We start from the raw sequence: 22,944 nt of genomic DNA on the forward strand, positions 1-22,944 counted from the left end.
AATGAGGGAAGAGGAGAGCAGGAGTGAGGGGGGGGAGAGAGGGAGAGAAGGAGAGAGAGAATCTGACACATTTACAGTGATGTGAAAGCTGAGATGTTGATTAATGTGCATTGTTCCTGTCACATAAACTGAATAAATAAATATCAAACAAAAGCCGAAGGAGAGACTCATTTACAAACCAGGAAATGAAAGTTCCATTTAGTTGGAGAGTAAAAGCCCGACTGCTGTGACAGTCTGTAGACAAGACTGTAAACAAGAAATCACCACAGTCCAAATCAAGGCCATGTGCCCACATGCACAAAGCACCTGGTGTGGCTGTAAGCATTCCTTAAGCTGACGCAGTTCAATTGTTGTGGCATAGACATAACATTAAGGGGCGAGCCCCACTGCCCTGCCAGCTCCTCTGAAGTCCAGCAATGTGATAAGTGGCCTTCCTGGTTAGCATGAAACACTGCAATCAGCTTTTGAAAGCCCTCAGGCAGTGATGGGTTTTTAAAACAATCTCACAGCTCTTGCGCAGTGTAAAATAAATACTTTTTAAGGATGTAAAACCCATGCTACACGCTGCAAGTGATGCATGATGATAAGAGAATATGTAACAACAGCACATCCCTGCTTTGGACATATTTAGGATAGACTGTTTATATTGATCTTCATATCCCATTCACAAACACTCTTGTTTACATAAATAAACAATATTCTGTTTGCTGCCATGGAAATAGCGTTTACACAGGCCACAAAATCACCATTTAATGGAGTAAGATGTTTACAAGACTTGGACTGCTAGCTAATAATGGCATATCTCAGCTGTCACACTCTGGTTTCTCATAACTGGGATATGTGTTTATCCAGACTACTGGGATTGGAGGACAGTATTTGCAAGCTACAACTCTACAACACAGCATGTATTTGGAATACATTTGAATGGTTCTCCTGTAGTAATGCTCTAGCAGAAGTCGATAAAGATAAAATAAAATAAAAACTAAAATTATAGTATATTTTTATTCGCTGTCTGACGTGAAATTTAATCATCAATGCAAACATTGTGAGGCACACACACACACACGCGCACAACAGACTGGATCCATTGTTTAACAGTGCCAACTTTTGCACCATGTTTTGGCTTCATCCTATCCATTACATCCTCTGTGTCGGGTCTCAACGTGAAACCCCTCACCAGTCATTCGATCATTACTCTCTTTCAGGGAGCAGCAAATGTTTGAGGCCGTCTGAACTTTTCCTGTGGAGTGAAGCCAACAACCATGTGACTTAATAAATGGTGACAAACATAAGCGAACGCTCATCTCAGCAGCATTGTGTGGTCACTGCAGGTTCTGCGTCTTTATATGTACATGTATGAGTTAGTACTCTACACATCCGTCATGCCATTGTCATTTTTGTAATTGATCATTTTCAAAAGATTTTTGACTTTATTGTTCTGACAATACGCAGAGAGCACTAATTAGCTGTTACTTTGTCAGGTGAATGAAGGCTACCGATATACCCCCCTGCCATTTTCTTTAGGAGAAATGCAGTCATGCAAGAATTTCTCTGCGTGCTTCCCTCAGCTCCTTTTTTTTCCCCTCTGGTTTTGCAGATTCCTCCGTCCGCCCCAGCCGCCCAGGAGAAGTCGTTTTACAGTTCAATCAGGAATTCTAATAAACTGACCTGTGCTATAATGACTAATTCATTGTCTCCTTTACTACCTTCATGGTATAAAGCAGATTAATGACTTGAGCAAGGTTAAAAACAGTACCACTGTGCTTTTCCTTTATCTATTATCAATCATCCTTTAGATTCTTCAGAGAGCAGTGGAAATTGAAGGAAAATTAGTCATCCTTTTGATGGATGATAGCACAGATAGGAGTATATGCGTAGGACATAAGTGTGGCTGTTGCATTAAATGGAAATAGCCAGATAAGTAGCATCAGATGAGGAGCTTGCATTTTAAGACATTCCACATATATGAAACAAAACCTAATGCTGTACGACAGGAGAATTATCATCCTGTGACAACAAAGCCACCACAGATTTAGCTTGGCTGAGTACGGAATAAGAAGTCGTATTTGTGATTATCCTCTCAACAGTGGACTTTTAAATACTTGTTATCTAAATGGCCTGGAGACATAATCTCATATGTTGAGCTGCAGAGATATTTACAGTGTGTTTACAACAAAAGTGCTTTTAGGAAACTCCAAGGAAAAAGGAAAAAAATCCACAGCAGTTTAGAAAATAGTGGTTCAGAATTTCAGAGTTGTTAAACTTCTTTGACAGTTTCTTTACTTTTCCTCACACTGTACTTCTTTCTTGTTGTTCAGAAATCCCATGGAAGAGCAGAGAAATAAAAAAAAAAAAATCAACCAAAGGGGAGGCAAAGGGGAATGGCAAGGAAGAGGAAAGAGCGGGTATAAGTCTGCATCTCTTTGTTTACCATTCTATATTCCCATCACACATATGCACGCCTCTGCTGCATCTCTGTGCTCTCCCCATTCTTGGCCCAGTCATTTCTGACAATGTTAATGATTTAGAGGAGAACCCTCCACTAACGGATGATTTGTGACATGTAGGAAGGCTCGAAATGGGGGAGGACTAAACAGGTTTCTGTGGGGAGTGTTTGGGATCCAGGGATGCCTTGAAGATAGTGATTCATTATATTTAAGACAAGTGTGACATCCTACTTCAAGGAAGCAGCACACATATGTATGGAGGGGGGGATTTTTTTTTTGTTTTTTCGTTTTTTTTTTTTTGGTGGCCAAAGTGGGGAGGGGTAGGTGAGTACAAAGGAATGCCTCTGTTTTTGGAGATGACATAGGAATAGGAGGCAGGCATATGGAGATGGCAGACTGGAAAATAATGGGTAATGGAGGAATTTAGCCTGAGGCTATATGCCTGCTTTGCCTACTTCTGTATAACTAGTATATGTATAATTCAAATACATACCTTTAATAATTAACAACCAGTGAATATTAAAGGAGAATGCAGGATATCTTTTCTACAGATGGAGTCAGGTGAAAAATAGTATTAAATTTCAAATTTGACAACAGCGCAGAACAAAGGACCAAAGAGTGAAAACCAAAAAAAATTGGCTGCTGTTTCGGACCAGTTTCTTATGTTGGCCTTATAGATTCAACTAAAACCCAAATTTAACACACAATTGTGTGTTTTCAACTTATAACAATGATAATAATAAAAATTAAAATAGCAATAAAGCAGCATTGCTGGGTTAAACTTTTTGGTTCCATTACTTACATTTCTACAAATAGACATTTAATCACTGTATAGATTTACAGAAGTCTTTTTGTTTCTCACAATCATCGTTGGCAGTTAGGGCTAACTCCTTAGAAACTCGGGTGTACAATTACAAAGCAAATATGAGTTTTCCTGTAGCGTTACATTCAGTGTTAGATTGTTGTCTGGAGTCACTGTGAACTTTTGCTTCGCTGCATTCATCAACAAAACGGCACCAGTATTGCTTTGGTGTTAACACCCTTTTTTCTCTGTCCAAAATGTAAAGCTACGCTGTGACACATGGAACACAGCATGATATTCATGTGACTGAGTGATAATGATCAAGTCCCCTTAAACCCACACCCTTACTCTGCTTAACATTATGTCCTTTTAGTCACATTTAGGCTGCAGCAATTTGGAAACAAGAACTGTTAGTAAATGCATTGAAATGCAGTGTATTTATGCAGATCTCTTAGTGCCTTTTAAAATAAAATATCCCAAAGGACAGTATGTTTTGTAGTCTGTGCACAAGTGGCACAGAAAAGCTCTCATAGACTGTGTCAACTGATGTTATGCAAACACCAGAGTTCAACAAGAACCGGGACATTTGCATATTGTGGATCTGAAATGTGTTCTGCTTTTATGCAGGCCTCATTTCTGTCTCTACTCTTTGATGTAGCTCATGCATATTGACGACCCCGCTGAAGAAACCAACCATGTTAACTAAAGCTTTAACTGAGTTTGTGCATCTCTCTCTTTTTTTTTTTTTTAATGGTGCATTAGTTTGTCCCATTTATATTTCCGGGGTTAATTAGCATGTGAGTGATTGGACAATTAGTTCATCCATGCTAATTGATTATAATATTACAACTCGGTGATGATAGGATGAACATAGACTCCTCGTTCCACATTCCTCTAAGGGATTTGATAATATATACAATGCTTCTGTGTAATGAGGGTTTTAAAAGACCAAATCAGCTAGGGAAATTGTTAATTCAATTCTACTCAGATGATACTGAGTTTTTCAGGGCACAAACGAATTGAATTGCAGCGATGCAGGGATCTGAAAGAATGGCAGTGTCCTTTTTGATTTTGACTCATGTCAACACAAATGATGTAGATCACTGGATCATTTCTGTCAGTGGCACAATAGGATGTGAACTCTCAAAGACCTGATTGTATCTGGGTCGTTTTTTTTCTCCTTTTGCTCATAATTGAAAAACTCTTTCTGTTCTATATCTGTAACTTTCAGAGTTTTTGCAAAAATGGAAGAAACTGAATATTGCTTTATACATCCAGATAATTATTTCACCTCACAGGCAAACGGAGTGTCTTTAAACATGATACCACTACAGCACAACACTGTCGGTCGCTATATTAGGTATAGAATTACACCTTCTTTCATTACACGACGTTCTTCCCCTTATCTAACTTTACAGTCATACAGAACCACTTCTCTCCTCAGTGATCAAATGTCTGCAGTGTGAAGCTCAGGTATGGACCTCTAACCACCACTCGCTGGCGGCCCCACTCGAGCTCCGTCACGGTGTGACAGTTTGTCAGGCCGCAAAAGCTGTGCAAAGGAAAAGAGCTGCAGTAATGTTTGCTGCTGTAGCCTGGAAAGTTACACAGGAAGAGCTCATGGTCCCACTTTATAGAAGAGAAATTAAAGCCACATTTTAAGTTGTTAGTTTTTTACGTCGCTCATGTTCTATTTGAGAAACATATTCTCTCTACAAAGTCATCAATATTGAGGAAATCCTTATTTTTCAGCCTTTCCACCATTTGTGTGAAAAATGTCTTAGTTTCACCCTGAAATGTACATCCTCAAGTGCAGCAAATAAAAAAGTAAGAATTATGTGCTAAATGCTGAAGTACACTTCTTTACTGTGCTTAATAATTAATAGCCTTTCCCATCACCCTATGAATATTTACATGCAAAGTGTCCCTTGGAACATTCTATACGCCAGAGGGAGGCAAGTCTGTGTGTTTATAGCATTAAACACTCAAACATCGTCCCCAACCCTATTTCGCCTCCAACCATGAAAAACACTCACTAAAGCATTGCGAGCATTTTATTTGTTGTTGCACAATGTAACCTATTCAACTTCCATTTAGACGTGGCAAGTCAAATTACAGGTACTCTTTCTGTGCTGAACTGAAATCCCAGGACGCCACTTGTCTAGTCTGGATGTGAGGGGAGCAGAAATGAGCTTTCTTAGGTGTTGTTTCCCCAGCGATGACATTGTTCAGTGGGATCACCTTCCACTTACTGTGTCAAAGTGTCAGAGGTCTTGTTGTCATTGCTGCTTGAATCAAGGTGTCGTTACGCAGGAGAAGAAATTACGCTGTGTATTAAGTTTGGTTGTAGGAGCAGAATGAAAATGTTTTTTGAGACTGTGCAGCTTTCATCCAGAGAAAAATAAAATACAGACTTTCCAAATTATGAATGATTTCTGTGGTTATCTGAGCTAAGGACTTACGCTATGCCAGCTATTCAGTTCTGATCTCTGCAAAGAGCTTCTCTTTATTCCTCCATTTGTATCTGATTTGTAATGAATAAACGCTGTAACCGAAGACAGGAAGCATTGCATGACTGCTCTGAATGTGACAGCGTCACAGCACAATCTCATTTATGAATTTACAACCTTTGACCTTTGAGAGAAACTCAGCAGGACACACATCAGGAAGGCCTGGGCAAATGGTAAAATCCTCCTTGTTAAAGCTGCACTGTGGCCACTATGAAACATACCTTGAGCTAATGATAGACAAGTATGTAACACAAATAAATAGGCTGTTACTAGTGAACCTGGGCATGTTTGGCTCTGTTGCTCCCATTGGTGATATTTATCCAGGAACGGAAGGCTGATGTTGTTGTTGCCTCTCTGCAGGTCCCCGAGCTCTCAGATCTCCTCTCTGTCTCCTGTGTGGATAAGTAGTGGCTGCAAAAGCAACGCTGGTCTTTGATATTTCACTCCTCATTTGAATCAGTGGTTGCTTTATTTGACAATGCCAGGTAATTACCTGGGTACCTTGCTTGATCATGTGAACTCCTGCAGAACCAGAGTGGAAGAAGGGAGGGAGGGATGGAGTGAAGGGAGGAGGGAGGGAGGGGTCTGGGCTGTGGGTATCTAGGAGGAGATGGAAATGGAAACACTTAAACAGGGGGGGAAAAAAAGGCAAGGGGACAAAAACAAAACACCCAAACATAAACAAACCATCTGCATGTGTTTACCTGCATTGTTTTCTGCAAGTATTTCAAACAAGTGGAGTCATGAGTAAGACACATTCTGTGTTGGGTTAAGCAAGTCGTGTATGTGTGTGTGTGTGTGTTTAAAAACATTCAGCCGCGTTTTTCTCCAGCGGGACTGTCCCACGCTGTGAAGGGAGAAAGGACGAGGTCAGACAGTGAGGGTTGCTACAGAAATGCATTAAGCAAGGAGAAGATACACTAAAGTGCAAGGTTGTTATAACTCAAATGAATAGTTTTTGTCTCTTGGGTCCAGTCATTTGATTAGCTTCTAGTCTGAGGTGTGTGGGTGTTGTGTGAATTTGACAGAGAAGTAACTGTTGAAACCTGAGAATGTGTGCTGAAAAAGAAATACATTTTATACAACAAATAGAAAAAGAAGAAACTAAAATATATTTTGAAAGTATTTAATTCCATTGCATAAAACATCAGTTGTGAAAAACATCATTACATAGCGTTACATTTGATTTATAGAGGGAAAATACAGTTTACAGTAAGAAATATCCAAAGCTTGATTCTAAACAAAACCAAAAAGAAATCTTACATAAATTTTTATTATTTACAAATTGAGAGGGGGGGTGCTGATACTGGATGGGATAGGCTCAGCATTTCAAATGGTTGGATATGGAACCTTGTCAATGATGTTTATTGAATGGGAGAGCAGTGTTTACTCTGTTGTGTGACTAGAATATCAAAATCCGTCACTCCATGTGAATGCAGCTGTTCAGCCTGACTGACTGAGCTCTCCTTGGAGGAAACCAGCACACAACAGAGGCATGGCCCTGGAGTTTAACTCTGACTGTCTCAGTATTTCTTTCAAATATATGTGGTTACAAAGAATCACAGCATTGCAGCCAAATATTAAATAAAAGTGAATTTAAACACTCACAACAATTGTAGTTACAAGAGATTTTAATAAATCCCAGAATTTAGGTTAAATATGAAGCGAAACTCAGCAGCTCTTTTAATAATTAACTCTAAATAAAGAACTTTAGTCGCATAAAACAACGTTTGGTTCTCACCTTTATACAGTTATGCATAAAACAGCTGCCATTTGTGTGCTTTTATTCACTTTTAAACCAAACGCGGACAAAGGACAGCCATCTACGCTTAGACATTCCGTCGCTTCCCCACTGGACAAACAACACAAGAGTTCAATTTATATTCATTTCAAAGTGGAGAGGGGAATTAAGACAATTTAATCAAGGCTTAAACCGCCGGGGTTGTCTCTGAAGCGCCTAAAGCCATATTTCCTCTGATCAGTGGAGGAGGGCGACTTTATTGGACATGTTTCTATTTCCAAATCCGCATAACAGGCAACGATGCATGTATTTCCTATAATGTAGATAAGGCAGAGAGGGTTTGATATGTAATAAAAGGTGAGCCTGTGCTGCCTGTTTAAGCCCCTTAAGCCTGATAAATGATGAGCGACAGAGGCACAGCAAGAGGGTCACCGCTATTAACTCCTCTGTTTCCCGGCCTCCACTTAAACTTCTCTCAATTACATCTGGTAATGCGCCTGGATACGGGCCTTATAGGCTTCGACCTGTTCAATCTAACAGAAATAAAAAACGAAATCATAGTCAAATCTGCACGGCGCCTCCGTGAGTGTCCCTAAAGCCACGTGTTAAGCACAAACACAGGGATTACAGTCTGCGGCGTTACTAACACATGCACGCCAGGTATTCTGGGACAAACACCCACAGCAAAGCTCATTAAAGCAGCATTTGGTGTATATCCGAGCAGGCGTTAACGACGGGCTCTAATCTCGGCGGTGACCTGCTCAAACTGTGCCACAGCCGAGCAGAGCAGAGACTGTGCAGACGGGCTGCACTCGGTCCCCTATGACTGATTTAGGCTTTTGGGAAGCAAACATTTATTTTTCCACGCGAGTAAAAAAAAAAGCTCTGATACAAACTTGTGGTTCGTTTGAAATATTTTATAGCCCAATTGGGATTTAAAAAAAAAATCGAACTAAAGAATAATTTAAAGAGACGTTATTTTACAGCCTTAAGTTTTCATTTAAATATTTGTTCCTCATTCCGATGCGTATTTTGTAAGTCACAAAAAAAAATCAGTTTAATAAATATATTTTTTCAAATGTTGTGAGCTCCGCTTTAGTGATGATTTAACTCTTTAATGTTGTATTACTTTTTTATTTTTCCTTTTTAATAACTTTTAATAGATAATAACATTATAAAAATCGCCTGAATTACATCAACAGTATTAACACAAAAGCATCAATTAGGACTGCACATTATTGTTTTTATCAAATTGTTTTGTATTTAAATAAATGGCGACATATATTCAAAATTACTAAAACTTCATAAATCCACCACATTAAAAAGAATTATGTACCTGTAAATTCAAGACAAATAACGAATAAAAAAGGCCATATTTTTCCAGCTCGTGGGACACTGTGACAGTCCTGTATCTGACGGCACCAACTGTGAAAGGTGTAAACTGTTAAACCGAATTTATGGTCGAAGCAGCAAAGACATTAAAATGGTAAGAAACAAATAATAAAGGGCAATAAGCAAAGTTCCTTAAAAAATAAATCTGCAGATATATTTATTGTTCAATATTCTTCTATTAGATTTGCATTTTTATGATCTAATGAACTGAAGCACTGACACGGTGGTTGTAAGGCCTTTTTTGTTTTAATTTAAATTTTAAAACACGATTTCCTTATCATTTGCCTAATTGTTGGGTGTACATTTGCTTTGGCGTTGTTTTGTGGCCTTCTCTCATTTGTTGCGAACCTTTCGACAGCTCGGCTTCAGCTGCGGCCGCGAGGTGTCGCTAGAGGGCCGCACATTTCACTGGCGACTGCATGACGGAAAAAAGCCACAGTTACATTTTGTCTTGGCCTCCTCTCTCTGCCTCCTTCCTTTCTTTCACTCTCTCTCTCCCTCCTCCCTTTACCAACCCTCTGACACCAGACTCTGAGAATCGGTGGAGGGGAAAATGAGGCTTTGGAGCTGAAGAATTTACAGTTAGTCGCGAAACTTTTACAAGTATTTGAGTTGCTCGGTCCACTTTCTGAAACCCTATAGCCACATTTCACTCCGGGGTCAAAAAGAGTTCAGAAGCAGATGACTGAGGTAATGCTTTCTGCAAGAGGAAAACACTTGGGATCCAAATAGTTATAAACAAATCATAAACAAAATCATCTAAAATATGTCAACAAATGAGGAGAATTAAATGTGAATTGTGCAGGCGATTTATAGAATTTAATCAGTTGCCTTCTTCACAGTTGGACACCACAGGACAACCTAAACTAAATTACTTTTATTGAGCGCAAAAAAGTAAATATTTAAGTTAAGTGATGCGTCAACAGCCGCATTTCTTTGTGGAAATAAATGGACAAGCTGCAGGTTTTTTACTTTCCGAGCTTCTCCAGCAGTGAGTCGATGATCCAGTCTTATCTCTATACATTAGCTCTGCTAATTTACATAATCTCAAACGCTGAAGAGGGCCAAAGAAGAACAAAGTTACAAACAAGATTAGGGCAATTTTATTTGTTCCTGCGCTTGAACGCCAATTGTTTCTCCAGGAGTGTTTAAGGTCACTAAGAGGATTTGAAGCTTGTTTCATATCAGTGATCTTTTTGAGGGAATTAAATCAACAATGCATTTCTCTCCATATTTAGCAACAGGCTTGTGTGCGCGCGTGTGTGTGTGAACAACCGAGCCCTGCAGGGCAGGAGAGGGGGAGAGGGGTTGTAAGTCCTGCAAGGAGTAAACAGAGGAGTGGAAGTTCAGGGCTGCTGCTCGGTCTCATGCAGGCGCTCCTGGTGCACCTTTAGGATGTGACACGCGGTGGATCTCTAGCCTGGTGATTGTTCCACTGGTGTTTTCCTTGAAATGGATCCTCTGCCCCCCCTAATGAATCCAAACGCAGCTGGCTATGTCCCACACGGACACCGAGAGCTTTAACCCTAAACTGACCTCAATTTGACACCACCAGATGAAATTTTACCGCCTGTTAATGCCATCTAGTGATTTTTTTTATTTTTTGCTCATACGCGTTAAGGTTGTGCGCGCGCCTGAAAAGGGCCCGCAACGTGAAAGCCACTTGTGAGAAATATAAAACTACTTAAAAAGTGTAATTGTCTGTTGATAGGGGTCCTCCTGGAATTATCTGGCTTGTAAAGGCGGTCAGGTTATAAGCAGGGGAGTTGAAGTTGGCGCAGGTCTGGTTTATGAGGAAAATTAATTTTAATTAACTATTGAGTGAATTATGATTAAACTGAAACTGGGAAATTAAACACCGACTTGTGTAATGTCGCATCAAACGGTGTTATTAAGCGAAATTAACCTATTTCACAACCTAAATATTGTTAATTATTATGGCTTGTGTTTATAGCTTCATTAATTACTCAAATAAATAGTTCACAAAAGTAAGCGTTTAAAATTTCACGTCGTTAGGAGTCGTTGCTGGAAGTTTTATAGGGAAGGATGTGTTTCTGTGGAGCCGTACATTGGACACGCATAATTAGCCTCTGCTATTTTCACACGCTCTTCGGGTGTTTACATCGCTCTCCTCGGGGGTAAATCACATATTTCCACAATAAATGCGCAAAAACGACGGCAAACTCTCAAGCTCTAGAAGCTCCAGAAGAATGTATATTTTGAAAAAATCCGTCGACCGTCTGGAAATGTGAAGCTCGTGTGCTGCACGCTTTAATGGGAGATAAAAACATGCACACGAGAATACATGCTTTTTATCCCAATATTTTTAAGCTCCAGCCTGAAAACTTTCCGTTTAGTGCGCCGTGAAAGGACGCGCGTTCACAACAAAGCGATAGATACAGTATAATGTTTATGCTACTTACCGCAGTTGTCCAAAGGAGGAGGATGAAAAAAAAAGTCAAGCGTTAGTTAACAAGTCAGTGTGAAAGATAGTATTTAGCTTATGAAAATATCAGTCTTCAATAGCAGAGTCAGCCGGGCTGGTTGTGTTTACAGAGTGTAGGAGAGACTTGGAGACGGTGAATGTCTTGGCTCTCTGCGCACCGCTCTGCAGCTCCTTCCCGTTGAAATGTCCACACAGCCGTTTGTCAAACCCTGCAGTCCTATACTTCCCACCCCCCTTTATGCCAACAAACATAACTGTTGTCACGGTTTCATTTATTAAATCTTTTCTTTTTCCCCCCCCCTAAACTGCTATTTCTGTAATCGACCCCGAGCAACTCTGCTTGATATTTTGTTTGTTGGGAGAGTTTATTGACCCTCCAACGGTAGCCACAGCCCATCTCCTCGTGCTTGTCTACCTTAATCCTAACCTGTGAATAATTAATTTCCACCATCAAAAATGCCACGGAGCCATAAATGGAGCCTTTATGTGAGAACCTATCAATACAGCCATGATGCCATATTAGTATTGATGGAGCTTAATATTTAAGGGAATAGATGGCCTGCTTCTGTTTTGTGCGTAAAAGTGCCCAGACTCCAAAAAGGGCTTCACTGCAATCGATGGCCACACCGTTGCTCCTCCTCTAAACTTCAATCTCCTCACATGATTGATGATCTTGGGGAGCTTTGATAATTGACTACTCTGAGGTAAGGCACGGATTTCTATCAAGAGAGGCGATTGGACGAAAGAAACATACAAAATTACTTTCTCCACACAAGCTTTTTTCTTCTTGGAAAAGTTCATTCTGGGCTTAGAGGGGTGCTGCGTGTCGTTTAATTCGCTAAAAAGACCAGAGCAATAATTAGCTGTAAGATTAGGAGGCATTACTGAGATATTACGTAGGCACACGGGCTTATAACCACAAAACAGATAACAAGTAAGCCTCATGCTCATATATTAAACTCTGCATTCCTGTTCTGTTAATTTTCATTGACGATGCCCTATAATCTTTTGCTTTGCTGCAATCAGTGACTGTAACGATGGATAAACGTTAAAATGTTTATTAACATCTGTATTTTTTCATGTCTATCTGGCGTTAATGTTGACTATTCAGCACGCGCAATACTTTGCGTCGTGCGTAACTTTGTTTAAAACTCTAAATAATAACCCATGCTGCGAAGTTCGGAGTTATGTTTAGTGTTGTGTTTTACTGAACTCAGAGCCGCAGCAGCCGAAGTGTCCGCGCTGATAAACCCTCCTCACTCAGCCTTTTCTGCTTTTTCTGTAGGACTCTGCTCGGCGAAAAGGAATTGGGTGGGAGTTGGAGCTGCGTTGGATTGGTTTTACCCCCAGTGTGGATTTGAAGCCGTCCCTTTGCCTCGCATATACTCTGCATATCACAAGATTTGGTCTCTCCTCTCTTTTTTCTGGAGCTGCTGTAGGACTGGCTATGGCCACCACTACTTCCGGGATCCGTCATTTCATTCGCCCACCGCTCAGCGCTGCGATCTGACTCTGTTTCTATAAGCAAGCTAGCAGCCAACCTGCCAACACTCGCTGACACTCACTCATCTCAGTCTCGCCAGATAGACGAAATACCTACGGGGGAAAGAAAGGAAAGATCTGAGTCGCAATCTCTTAATTTCTACGGCTTTTTCCCCCCATTTTTTGCAGTGATAATAAAACAAGATAGCGATCTGGAGGCATTAAAGGAGACGCGGACTTGCGGGATGAAAACGGACTAAAAAAGATTCGTCCTTCTCTTGAACATCATCACCAACCGTCATTCATTCATTACCTTGACAACCTCTGGCTTTGATTGACAGCTGGAGTGGCAAAAAGCCATGAGACACGACAGTTTAGTTACATGCAGGTTGTTGATGGGCCGATTGTAACCTTCACTTTGGCGCATTTTTTCTTTTTTTCCGAGGAAAGAGGGGAAAACAAGAAAAATTGCAAAACTCCCCGATGCTACGATTTCAACTGAACCACACTGGCGAATAGGAGAATTCGCAAAGTTGGTTGAAAAAGGGATCTTGCCACTAAATCACTTTCTAACCGGGACTGGGATATTAAATATACGACAGATTCAGGAGTTTATTGGAGCGCAGCCTGATGGCGCAAAGGGTAGGTTTTAAATCTCCTACACTTACCTGTTCAAATCTAGTGTAGGGAGGCCCTCGAAACGCTAACCTCTCGTCGGGTGGTGGCAAATTCACAAAGTATTCCTATCAAAGCCGCTATATTTGACATTTTTTGCAGCGCCCTTACTCTTCAAGCAAAGTGACAGCCCCTGCTTTTACCGACAGCCTCCACGACAGTCGTGTAGCAGTTTCACTGGAGACTCCAAACTAATTCGCTCCTTACACCCAGCAAACTCTCTTTCGGAGATCGCCTAAGTTATAATGTTTTTGGTAAAGACAAACCGTTTTCCACATATAATATGTGACACTTTTTCTGCCCTGGCTGCAGCGCATTTGCACAGCAACAGCTTATGAGTTTCTCCTTTGCCTGTATTCAAAATGAGACGGCATGCTTTTTTTTTTTTTTTTTTTTTTTTTTTTTTTTTTGGTGCTTTTCACATTTGTTTAAAAAGTAGTCGGACAGCCCGCTGACTTTTGCTCTGATTTTATCCCCAGTACGATGAGCTGGCCCATTACGGTGGGATGGACGGTGTCCCGGCGTCGATGTACGGGGACCCGCACGCTCCCCGGCCGCTTCCCCAGGTCCACCACCTGAACCACGGACCGCAGCTGCACGCCAGCCAGCACTACGGAGCCCACGCTCCACATCCAAACGTTATGCCCACCAGCATGGGCTCTGCTGTCAACGACGTTTTAAAGAGGGATAAAGATCAAATTTACGGGTAAGGTTTGCATGAGTCCAATACAGCATGCGTGCATTTTGCAAAGTTTTCAGCTTTTCTACAAGTTCGTTTTGTTGGAGCTCCTCTCCCATTGCTACATTTAAACAGGGTTTTGTGCAGGATTGACCGCAATTTTGGAGCTGTATTGTTGGGTCAGAGGAGTTTTGTTGATGTGTAATTTTATACGCATTGTAGAAGGCACCGTCAAGCCTGCAGTAAGTAAGAGTAAGCCTTGAGCTTGAAATACGAGCTATAAAATAATATGGAAGCTCGCCGCGCCAGTCCAGGTCACAACTGCATGGAAATACAATAAAAACTAATTTCAGCATAATAACAATTGTTTCATCTTATAACATTTGCTTTAATACCACAGCCAAACATTATGTGTTTATCCCTAAAATAGTCTGGACTCGTTTAAACGTCATCGCTGTTATGTGCAAAAACTTACCAAACGTTTAAATATTGTTTGCGGCAACGTGCACACAGAGCGCGTCACGACGCACCGTGTGTTTTTAATAATTCTAATGTGATTCCATTATTTTCACACAATAAAGTCAAGCGTATTTGGGTATTGTTAGTGATTATTAGAGTACTTTAAAAATGTTTTCAGATATTACTCACTGGCACACATGCACGGACAGTACTGTAATCCACAGTGGATCATTATAATCTGGGATACGGAGTAAATCCACTTCATCTCTGTTCCCCACGTTTCCATATGTGAAACAGTTTGTTTACCTTCATTTGTAGACTGACACAAACCGAAACGATTTAAATAAAGAAACTTATACCAGTTTTCTGATACTCGCCTTATTGAAATTTGTTTCTCTAAAAATTAGTTGTGGAAATGTATTTTAGTGGCTGTTTGTCTCTTGTTGTTCACTTACTAGTAGTTAACTTATTTTTTAATCACCTCTGCATCACTGTGAAAGCTACAGGCCCATGAGGGGAGAAATATCAAATCCTTGGTGCATTAGTATGACTGTAGTGTCTGTAGTGTAACTCAACAAAATTATTATTTTCATTTATTTATTTGCTGAAATTATAATTTCTCTTAAACCACAGTGACCAGTGTTTTGTGTGTCAGGGTTTTTTTTTTATGGAGTTTTACTTATTTCTCACTCCCTTTTTAGTTTGCACTGTAAGAAATGTCAGTCTCAACAAGTCGATTAATATCACATTGAACTTTTTTACCTTCTCAAATCGAGGAGCTGAAATGTTCCATGTGCGCACTTGGCCTTGCTTTCAACTCAAAACAGCTGCTAAAAAGAATGAATGTTAAAACCCAAATATTAGAGATTATTTTAGTTGTTTTCTGCTTTCTTTTAACAAGCGGGCCAGTTGCAGTGAGAGATGTGTGTAAAAGCTGTACAGCTGGGGAAACGGTAAAAACATATTTCACCCAACTGAAATGTGGTGATATTTGTTTGTGCCAGTGCTCCGACAGAAAGCGGCACATTGGCAAGTTGGTTACACATTTCTTGTAGTGGGCTGTGTGGAGCCGGTATGCTGCTTGTACTCAGCCTGTGTTTCCCTTCTTGCAGTCACCCTTTATTCCCACTGCTCGCGCTGGTTTTTGAGAAGTGCGAGTTGGCGACGTGTACACCGAGGGAGCCGGGCGTAGCAGGCGGCGATGTCTGCTCCTCAGACTCCTTCAATGAGGACATTGCAGTCTTTGCCAAACAGGTCATTTTTCAAATATTAAAAAATAAATAAATAAAAAATGGGGATGCTGTGGCTGCGTCATGGCACATAGTTTTCTGCTTTCGTCATTTTTTTTTTCAAAAAATAAACTTTCCATTGATTACACGAAGCAATACTGTGTGTTCTCTGCTAAATGCATCTTTAACACAAACGGTGTCTCATTTATGAAATTTGAAGTTGCATGATGAAGTTACAATCCAGAGTGAACATCAAACATTACGCACATTTCATACTAAACTAACTTTGACATTTGCTGTTCTATTGTAGGTCCGAGCAGAAAAACCTTTATTTTCATCAAATCCAGAGTTGGACAATTTGGTAAGCGCACACTTTGACCTACCTCTCTGCCTCTCACTAATTACCGCTTCGATGCGGTTGTGCTCTGCCTTGTTTTGGGATACTGTGCATTGTCCGCAGCATCACTCGGCAAATAAGCGAAACATATGATTTAAACGTCCGCACAGATGCCAGAACAGTTTTGAAGTGGGGCTGTGTGACCACATGTGCCGCTGTCATTGTTCAGTCTTCCCATCTAACTGACCCGATGTAATGACTTAGCCCGTTAGACTGAAATGCAACTTTCTTTTTTAAATATAACAAAATCCTACTATGCTCCATAGGGTTGTTACTGGCAGGTATAATAACCCCATACAAGCTTTAAAAAATAATACTCACGCAGAATGTGTAATGTATTGTCCTTATCTCCTTTTGTTTCAGATGATACAAGCCATACAAGTATTACGGTTTCATCTCTTGGAATTAGAAAAGGTAAATATTATATAAATTTTGTATGTTTTTAAACTTCTCTGACCTGCGCAAACAGCTTGATTTATATATAACCGGTATGATCAAATGTGGAAATATTTTTAAAAATAACCCGGCCTGCACTGGGACAAAATGTCAACATTTTTTTTTTAATAAAATTTGCTGCATTATGTAGCCAACTATTTGTGCAGTGGAAGTGAATATTGATAAAATATGTTGGAGCCTCTTTGCTCACGGTGCTCATTGTTATTGATCCGCAGATTTGGTTTCCGCTGCTCATTATTTTTGCCAGCTTACGGCATGCTGTTTATTTTTATTTTTTGTCGCTCAACTTGTTGCTCTAGTCTCAGGAGAATAATAAGCGCCGCAACAATTTCACTATTGTTTCCTTGCCGCCGATAATGCCCCGTAATTGGAGTTATTCTTGGACTGGCTGAAGCTTTTCCCCCTTCCTGAGAAAGGTGTTTTCTTCCATTTCCCCTCTTTTCTAGGTGCACGAGCTCTGCGACAATTTTTGCCATCGGTACATCAGTTGTTTGAAAGGAAAAATGCCAATAGATCTAGTTATTGACGAACGGGATGGCAGCTCAAAATCAGATCACGAAGAGCTCTCGGGATCGTCGACTAACCTTGCAGATCACGTAAGTAACACGTGCTTGATTACATTCATGTCATGTGATGTGCTGTTTTTTTTTTTTTTTGCCCGCGTCTGCGTGCGTCCGTGTTGGTGAAAGGGAATATCTGAGTGGATTGAAGTAAGAAAATAAAAGACAATCCATATGAATACAATCAGATTTATTTGAAGCCACTCGTAATGTCAACTTTTGGAGCTACTTAACCTCTGCTGTGTGTGTGTGTGTGTGTGTGTGTGTGAGTGTGAGACCCTGCTGTGCCATCAGTAAATAGAGCATGCTCTGTTCTGCTAGGAAAATCTGCCGATCGATGTTCTGAGGTCATAAGCTAGATGTGATACAATAGACTGAGTTATTGTTTTAGTCTTTTGATTAGGGGCAGTCATGTGTGCGTAATGGGTCCGTGTGTGTGTGTGTGTGTGTGTATTAGGAAGGTGCGTGTGTGCGCGCGTGTAAATCGCTGCTATGCGTTATGGAGAGTTGCACGCTGGAAAAAAAAAGTGAGGCAATTATCTGTTACGAAGGTTTAACGTTAAAGCAGGGTATCAGCGGTAAGCTGTAGCTTCAGGCCAATATTTAAAAAGAAAAGGGCTTTATATTTGGGGGCTGTGGGAGCTGGCTATGGCCTGTGCGTAAAGCTGTGAATGTTGCTGCAGAGGTGGAGAAAGTGGTAGCCTGTTGAAATAGATTTCAGAGCTAAAGGCTTACCATCAATGTCAAGTTCACGAGGCACATATGATGGTTCGTCTGGAGGCCTTCCATTGCTGTTGATGTTAATGTGTTTAATTGTTTCGTATTGATTGCCGTGTGGTTTGCTCTGCAGTGGCTCTCTCCTCTTACCCCCCCTCCATTTTATGGCTGGAGGCTCCATAATGCTGAATTCAATTATATGCACCTGAAGTACAGTAGCTTTAAATTTGACGATCGATTCCACGGTTTAAAACGTGCATTTTCGGTGTAATAAACACAGGCTCTCCCCACTGTATGGATTGAGCTGACAGTGTATTATTGAGTTGATGTCTGTGAATGATTGCGCATTGCACGTCTGTGATTAAGCTAATGTTTTGGTGAAAAAAAAGAAACGAGGAGCCATTGCAACTAAGTGACTAGTTAATATCTGTGCAGCACAAGGCCAAGCCTATTACGAATTAAAGTAGATTTAAGTGTTATGCAAAGACACTGCGCGACATCTGTTGGGTCTGGCTATAGGCCTAATAACGGTGGATTCCCTTTGAAAGCCCGTCGCGTTCACGGGGACGTGCAGCAGCGCACTGCCCAGGCTGAATTAAAACGTGATTAGACCAAAAATGCCGGCGATGGTGTGGGAAAACGGTCAGAACGGCAATATTGTACTCCTCCAACACAAGTGTAGAAATGAGGCATGCTGTTGTTTATATTGTAGAGATTAGATAAACTAGCCTGTTTAGTTTCGTGGCAGATGGTTGATACTCAAGCCAGTTTCCAATGGTGCCTCTACTACTCAGATACCAGCTTTGTCATCAGTCCACTTGTGAGAAATATTTTGATAATTAGAAAATGAGATATGCCAATAAAGCAAATCAGGAGCAGCAATAAACAAAGAAGGTTGCAGCCATTTATCTTGGAGTCATTTGGACTGACCGCCTCATTAGGTGTTTACCTTTTGACTGATTTATTTCACTTTTGTGGCACCAGTGGACTTTTTTATTATAACCACAGCTGACAAGTGATTTTAATAGTGTCTGAGCAGCACACCGTATGGAAACATGTGAGTTTATTATTATTTCTTGAAGAAATAAGAATACAGTGGTTTATTTTTGTGCAGTGTGTGAGAGCTGTAGTGAAAATAGTGCTGGCAGAAAGTGAAGTTGTTCATGTGGAAACATATACAGTGCGGTGGTGATCTGAAAGCCTTCTAAATAGTTAACCTCTAACTTCCTCTAATGTGTAATTGAAAGGAGTTCAAGCTTCACATGCCCAAAATGTGTTTTGAATATTAGAAACAATGCACAAAAATGCATCTGGCTGCAAAAGCGTGCGGCTGGATGGAAAGCAATTTCAGGCCTACTTGTCTTAATTTATTTATTTTATTTATTCATTTTTATTTGGCTGTATTTCATTATTAAATTCTGTCCTCGCTTCTCATTCAGGAGAGGGAGGGGGTTTCATAGTTAGATATGTTAATTTATTTAGTTTGAATTTCTCACGTCCATTTTTCTTTGCTTTGATATGCATTTTTAATATCTAGCCCTGGGCTACATCTCATTTGGTGAAAGATGGTTTTTCTGGAGATGATGAGGCTCTTCACTGTGAAGGAGGTGGACCGTTGTGTGTATGACTGTGTGCATCTTCTTCCTTCCCTACGTCTACACCTGACAGTAAAGCATAATAAGCACAGTTTTATTTACACTTGAATGCAGCATAGTCTAAGTGATGATTGGATTATGGTGTAGTGAGAACGGAATGAGGCCTTGCTAACACTGTTGATTTCCCTTCTTCACTTGCTTCCCTTCATCTCAGCCATGTAGCCCACCCAAGGCTTCCTAACTCAGCACCCATCCTCAGATCAACCCCATTCTACTTGAGAAAAAAGGAAAAAAAAACTATATTGTATTAACCATGAAGGTGATGGGCGGAAAAAAACGCAGACCGCTGTAGATTTGTAAATGGTTTCTGCAGTGTTTGTGTGTGTGCATGTGTGTATACTTGTCAGTGGTTTACTCTCTTGTCTTTTAATTAATGAATAAAATTTCTGTCTCTTCTGTGCTACATCCAATTAGGGAGGCAAATAGAATTAACAGTGTCTGAATATTATCTGTTCTAATGAATTAGCTTTTGTGTCTTCCCCTGCTATTGTGCTGCTTCTTCAGTCAAGCTTACTTATTAACAGAAGGCTTTTCACTTGGTCTATGCATATGCATTATAGGCTTTTCAAGAGTATGTTTGCACAGTTCTGGATTTGTTATACAGACATTTTTTTAAGATTTGCAGTGCTTAGCGCTTTAGTTTAGAGAGCTTTTCACAGGGAGAGATGTAGCTTATCTGGACTGTGCATGACTGGTAAGGGTGGGGGGGGGGGAAAGGACCTTTCTGTTTACATTTGGTTCTCTGGTACAGGCTGTGGGTGCAGTAGACCATTGGTCAGATGAGGTGATGTCATAGCTTCAGTCAAGTAATGCAATAGTTCATGTTGTGCCCATGCAGTGATTTACTGTGTGTATGAGTGGAGAAGGGAGCTCAGTAATGTCCTGATTCTGTATTCCAGTGTGCATAGTGCAGCACATACAGAGCCCTCTGCCTCTGCTCTGCCTGTGGACAGTGAGCCCTCAGGCCGAGCTGGCCTGTTGAACCGTGGAATTTCTCCATTTCGGAGGTGTTCTAATTCAACTAGCATTGTTCTCCTCGGGGACTGACTTTGTTTGGATCTCCCTCCCCTTTCTCATGAAAACAGTGCATCGTTGACTTGGACCACTCTGTCTGTTCCACACAATTGTTTTGTGATGGTGGATGTCTGGCCTTACATTTCCTTTTTGATTAGTGTTTAGAGGCAGGCCCCTGTTGGCAGGCATGTCTAATAATTGCTACCGTGGCTGGAGAGAGACTCACTTGTTGCATCTCCCACACTCCCCCTCAGTTAACTGCATGCATGCTGTAAATGACTGCACGTATATTTACATAATAATTTGGAAGCCCATTTAAAGTTGTTTGTTATAATGAATAAATGAAAGTAGAATTATCTTTTAGGACTTGTCTGTTTTATATTTGTCATTTAATATTTTGGATGTGTCATTTTGATGTGTGCCAAACCCATGAATAACAATAGTAGCGCCTTTTTTTTTTTTTTTTAATTTAATCTCCTCTTTCTGAAGATGTATTTGTACATGTAATACGCCATTCACTACAGTGCCTCAGAGAAAGTTTTCAAGCATAAATACAATCAGTCAATCCATCATGTCTGTTAAAACATGCTGCAGTAAATTATTAGCTGCTACATTAGGGAGTTTTTATATCGAACATAATTGAGGGTGTTGTAAATACTCAGCTGTTCAATAGAGGTGCACCTACTCTTTTCGAAAGCGGGTGTATGTAATTATGCGTTCAATGCAACAAAAATGTGTGAGGAGTTTTCCCGTGTTTATGCCATGTGGTAAGATGTGCCTTGAAATGTCAGCTTGCTTTATGATCTACGGTCCTGTGTGTTTCTGGCATGTCAGCGATTCTGTACATGTTCAACATGGGATCCCTGTAGCTGCTGCTTGCAGTGCCAGTACAACACACACACACAGGAGCCTAGTCCTTCTCAGCGTACCTTATGCTGCTACTACGCCTTCGGATTTCTTCCCTTCGCTCCAGGTTTCTGGGGAATTTGAGGGAAATTCAATGATGCTGCTAAATCAATTTTATTTGAAATTCCTAGGGATGTAGGCAGAGAGCAGTGAGGGGAGTGAGATTGTGCCAGGCAGGTGTTTGTAAATGAGAAACGGGGGACAGGAGCAGAGGAGCAGCATTCTCCTGCTCTCCTGTGGCCTGGCTGCACTACAAGCCTTCCTCCCCATATTGTCTCCTGCTTTTATATTAATTACAACTTGTATTATCAGCTGCCAGTTGCTAACCCCAGCAAATGGAAAAGGCTACCCCTAGAGACCATGCTTCTTTTGTATCTTATTCTCTATCTAGTCCTGTTGTGTTGTTTGGGTTCATGTGTGTATGCGTGTGTGCGCATGGCTGTCTGTGCATGTATATGTGTGTGTGCGTGTGTGTGTGTGTGTGTGCTCACTGTCGCTCTCCTCCTCCTTCTGGTAACACTGCTTTTTAACACAATTAGTGAAGAGCATGGAGTGAACCATGTTTGACTCCTAATTATGCCCAGCTTTAGGGAATAGTCACATGGGCTGGAGGCCTTTTTTTTCCTCTTTTGCTTCTTTCTCTATTTTTTTAAGCATCCTTCGTGTAGGTTGAAGAAGACTGTTTGGGTGACATGATGTTTTTTTACAACTTGTTTGAACTTTATCAGACCCACGGGGGTTGTGACAAAATGGTTGTGTGTGTTTGTGTTGCATGGTGCGGTGTCTGATGATCCAGCCTCCATAGCACAGAGAGGCTCACTAAATTATTCATGAGGAGGAAAGGCTGTTGCTTTTGTCGCCTTGTTGAGTGTGGAAAGTTAATGCTGTTGTTTTGATATGAGTTGTCTTGTTTTGTAGATGGGATTATGAATGAGAAGTGTGTGTGCTTCATCACGAAAAATCTACTGCTTATTCACTTGTCCTGTAGCCACTGTATTCTTATTGTTAGGTCAAATAAAATCCTGCGGTCTTCTTTTTGCCCTATAAGAACCGAACTAACAAAGCTTTATCTATATCCTTGCATACAGGCCCATTAAACCCACAGGGTAGCAAATCACAGCAAAATCATTCCCTTTAACATTATTAGCTGAGGTGTCTTTGAATTTAATTTAGTGCCAGTACCATTAAAAATGACACATTACTCTGCAATGATAGCTAAATTAAGTCATATCGATTCAGCTGTTGCATTAAAATCATGCTGTGGCCATAGCTGGCAAGTGTTAGAGAGAGAGAGAGCGAGCACGGGAGAGTGTGTGAGAGCAGCGAGCATAGTTTTTTGTTTTGTTTTTTTTTGTTTTTGTTTTTTTTTTTTCAGGT

General features: G+C 40.6%; 1 protein-coding gene across 8 annotated transcripts in view; it reads left to right on the plus strand.

Moving 5' to 3' along the window:
* Positions 1 to 12,118: 12,118 nt before the first annotated feature.
* meis2a (Meis homeobox 2a) overlaps positions 12,119 to 22,944 on the plus strand; it is a 78,685-nt gene continuing 67,859 nt past the window's right edge. For 2 of the 8 annotated variants that reach the window (XM_067478715.1, XM_067478717.1), the window contains exons 1-7: positions 12,119 to 12,272; positions 12,624 to 13,462; positions 13,975 to 14,201; positions 15,746 to 15,887; positions 16,173 to 16,223; positions 16,623 to 16,673; positions 17,162 to 17,311. In XM_067478715.1, the coding sequence (XP_067334816.1) occupies positions 13,451 to 13,462; positions 13,975 to 14,201; positions 15,746 to 15,887; positions 16,173 to 16,223; positions 16,623 to 16,673; positions 17,162 to 17,311 (633 nt within the window). In that variant the 5' untranslated portion in view covers positions 12,119 to 12,272; positions 12,624 to 13,450. Of the gene's footprint in view, positions 12,273 to 12,623; positions 13,463 to 13,501; positions 13,750 to 13,974; positions 14,202 to 15,745; positions 15,888 to 16,172; positions 16,224 to 16,622; positions 16,674 to 17,161; positions 17,312 to 22,944 lie in introns of those variants that run through there. The other 6 variants (XM_067478710.1, XM_067478712.1, XM_067478714.1 and 3 more) reach the window with 5 other exon arrangements.

This window comes from Channa argus, chromosome 16 (genome assembly GCF_033026475.1).
Source record: "Channa argus isolate prfri chromosome 16, Channa argus male v1.0, whole genome shotgun sequence".
In the NCBI taxonomy this organism is placed as follows: Eukaryota; Metazoa; Chordata; class Actinopteri; order Anabantiformes; family Channidae; genus Channa; species Channa argus.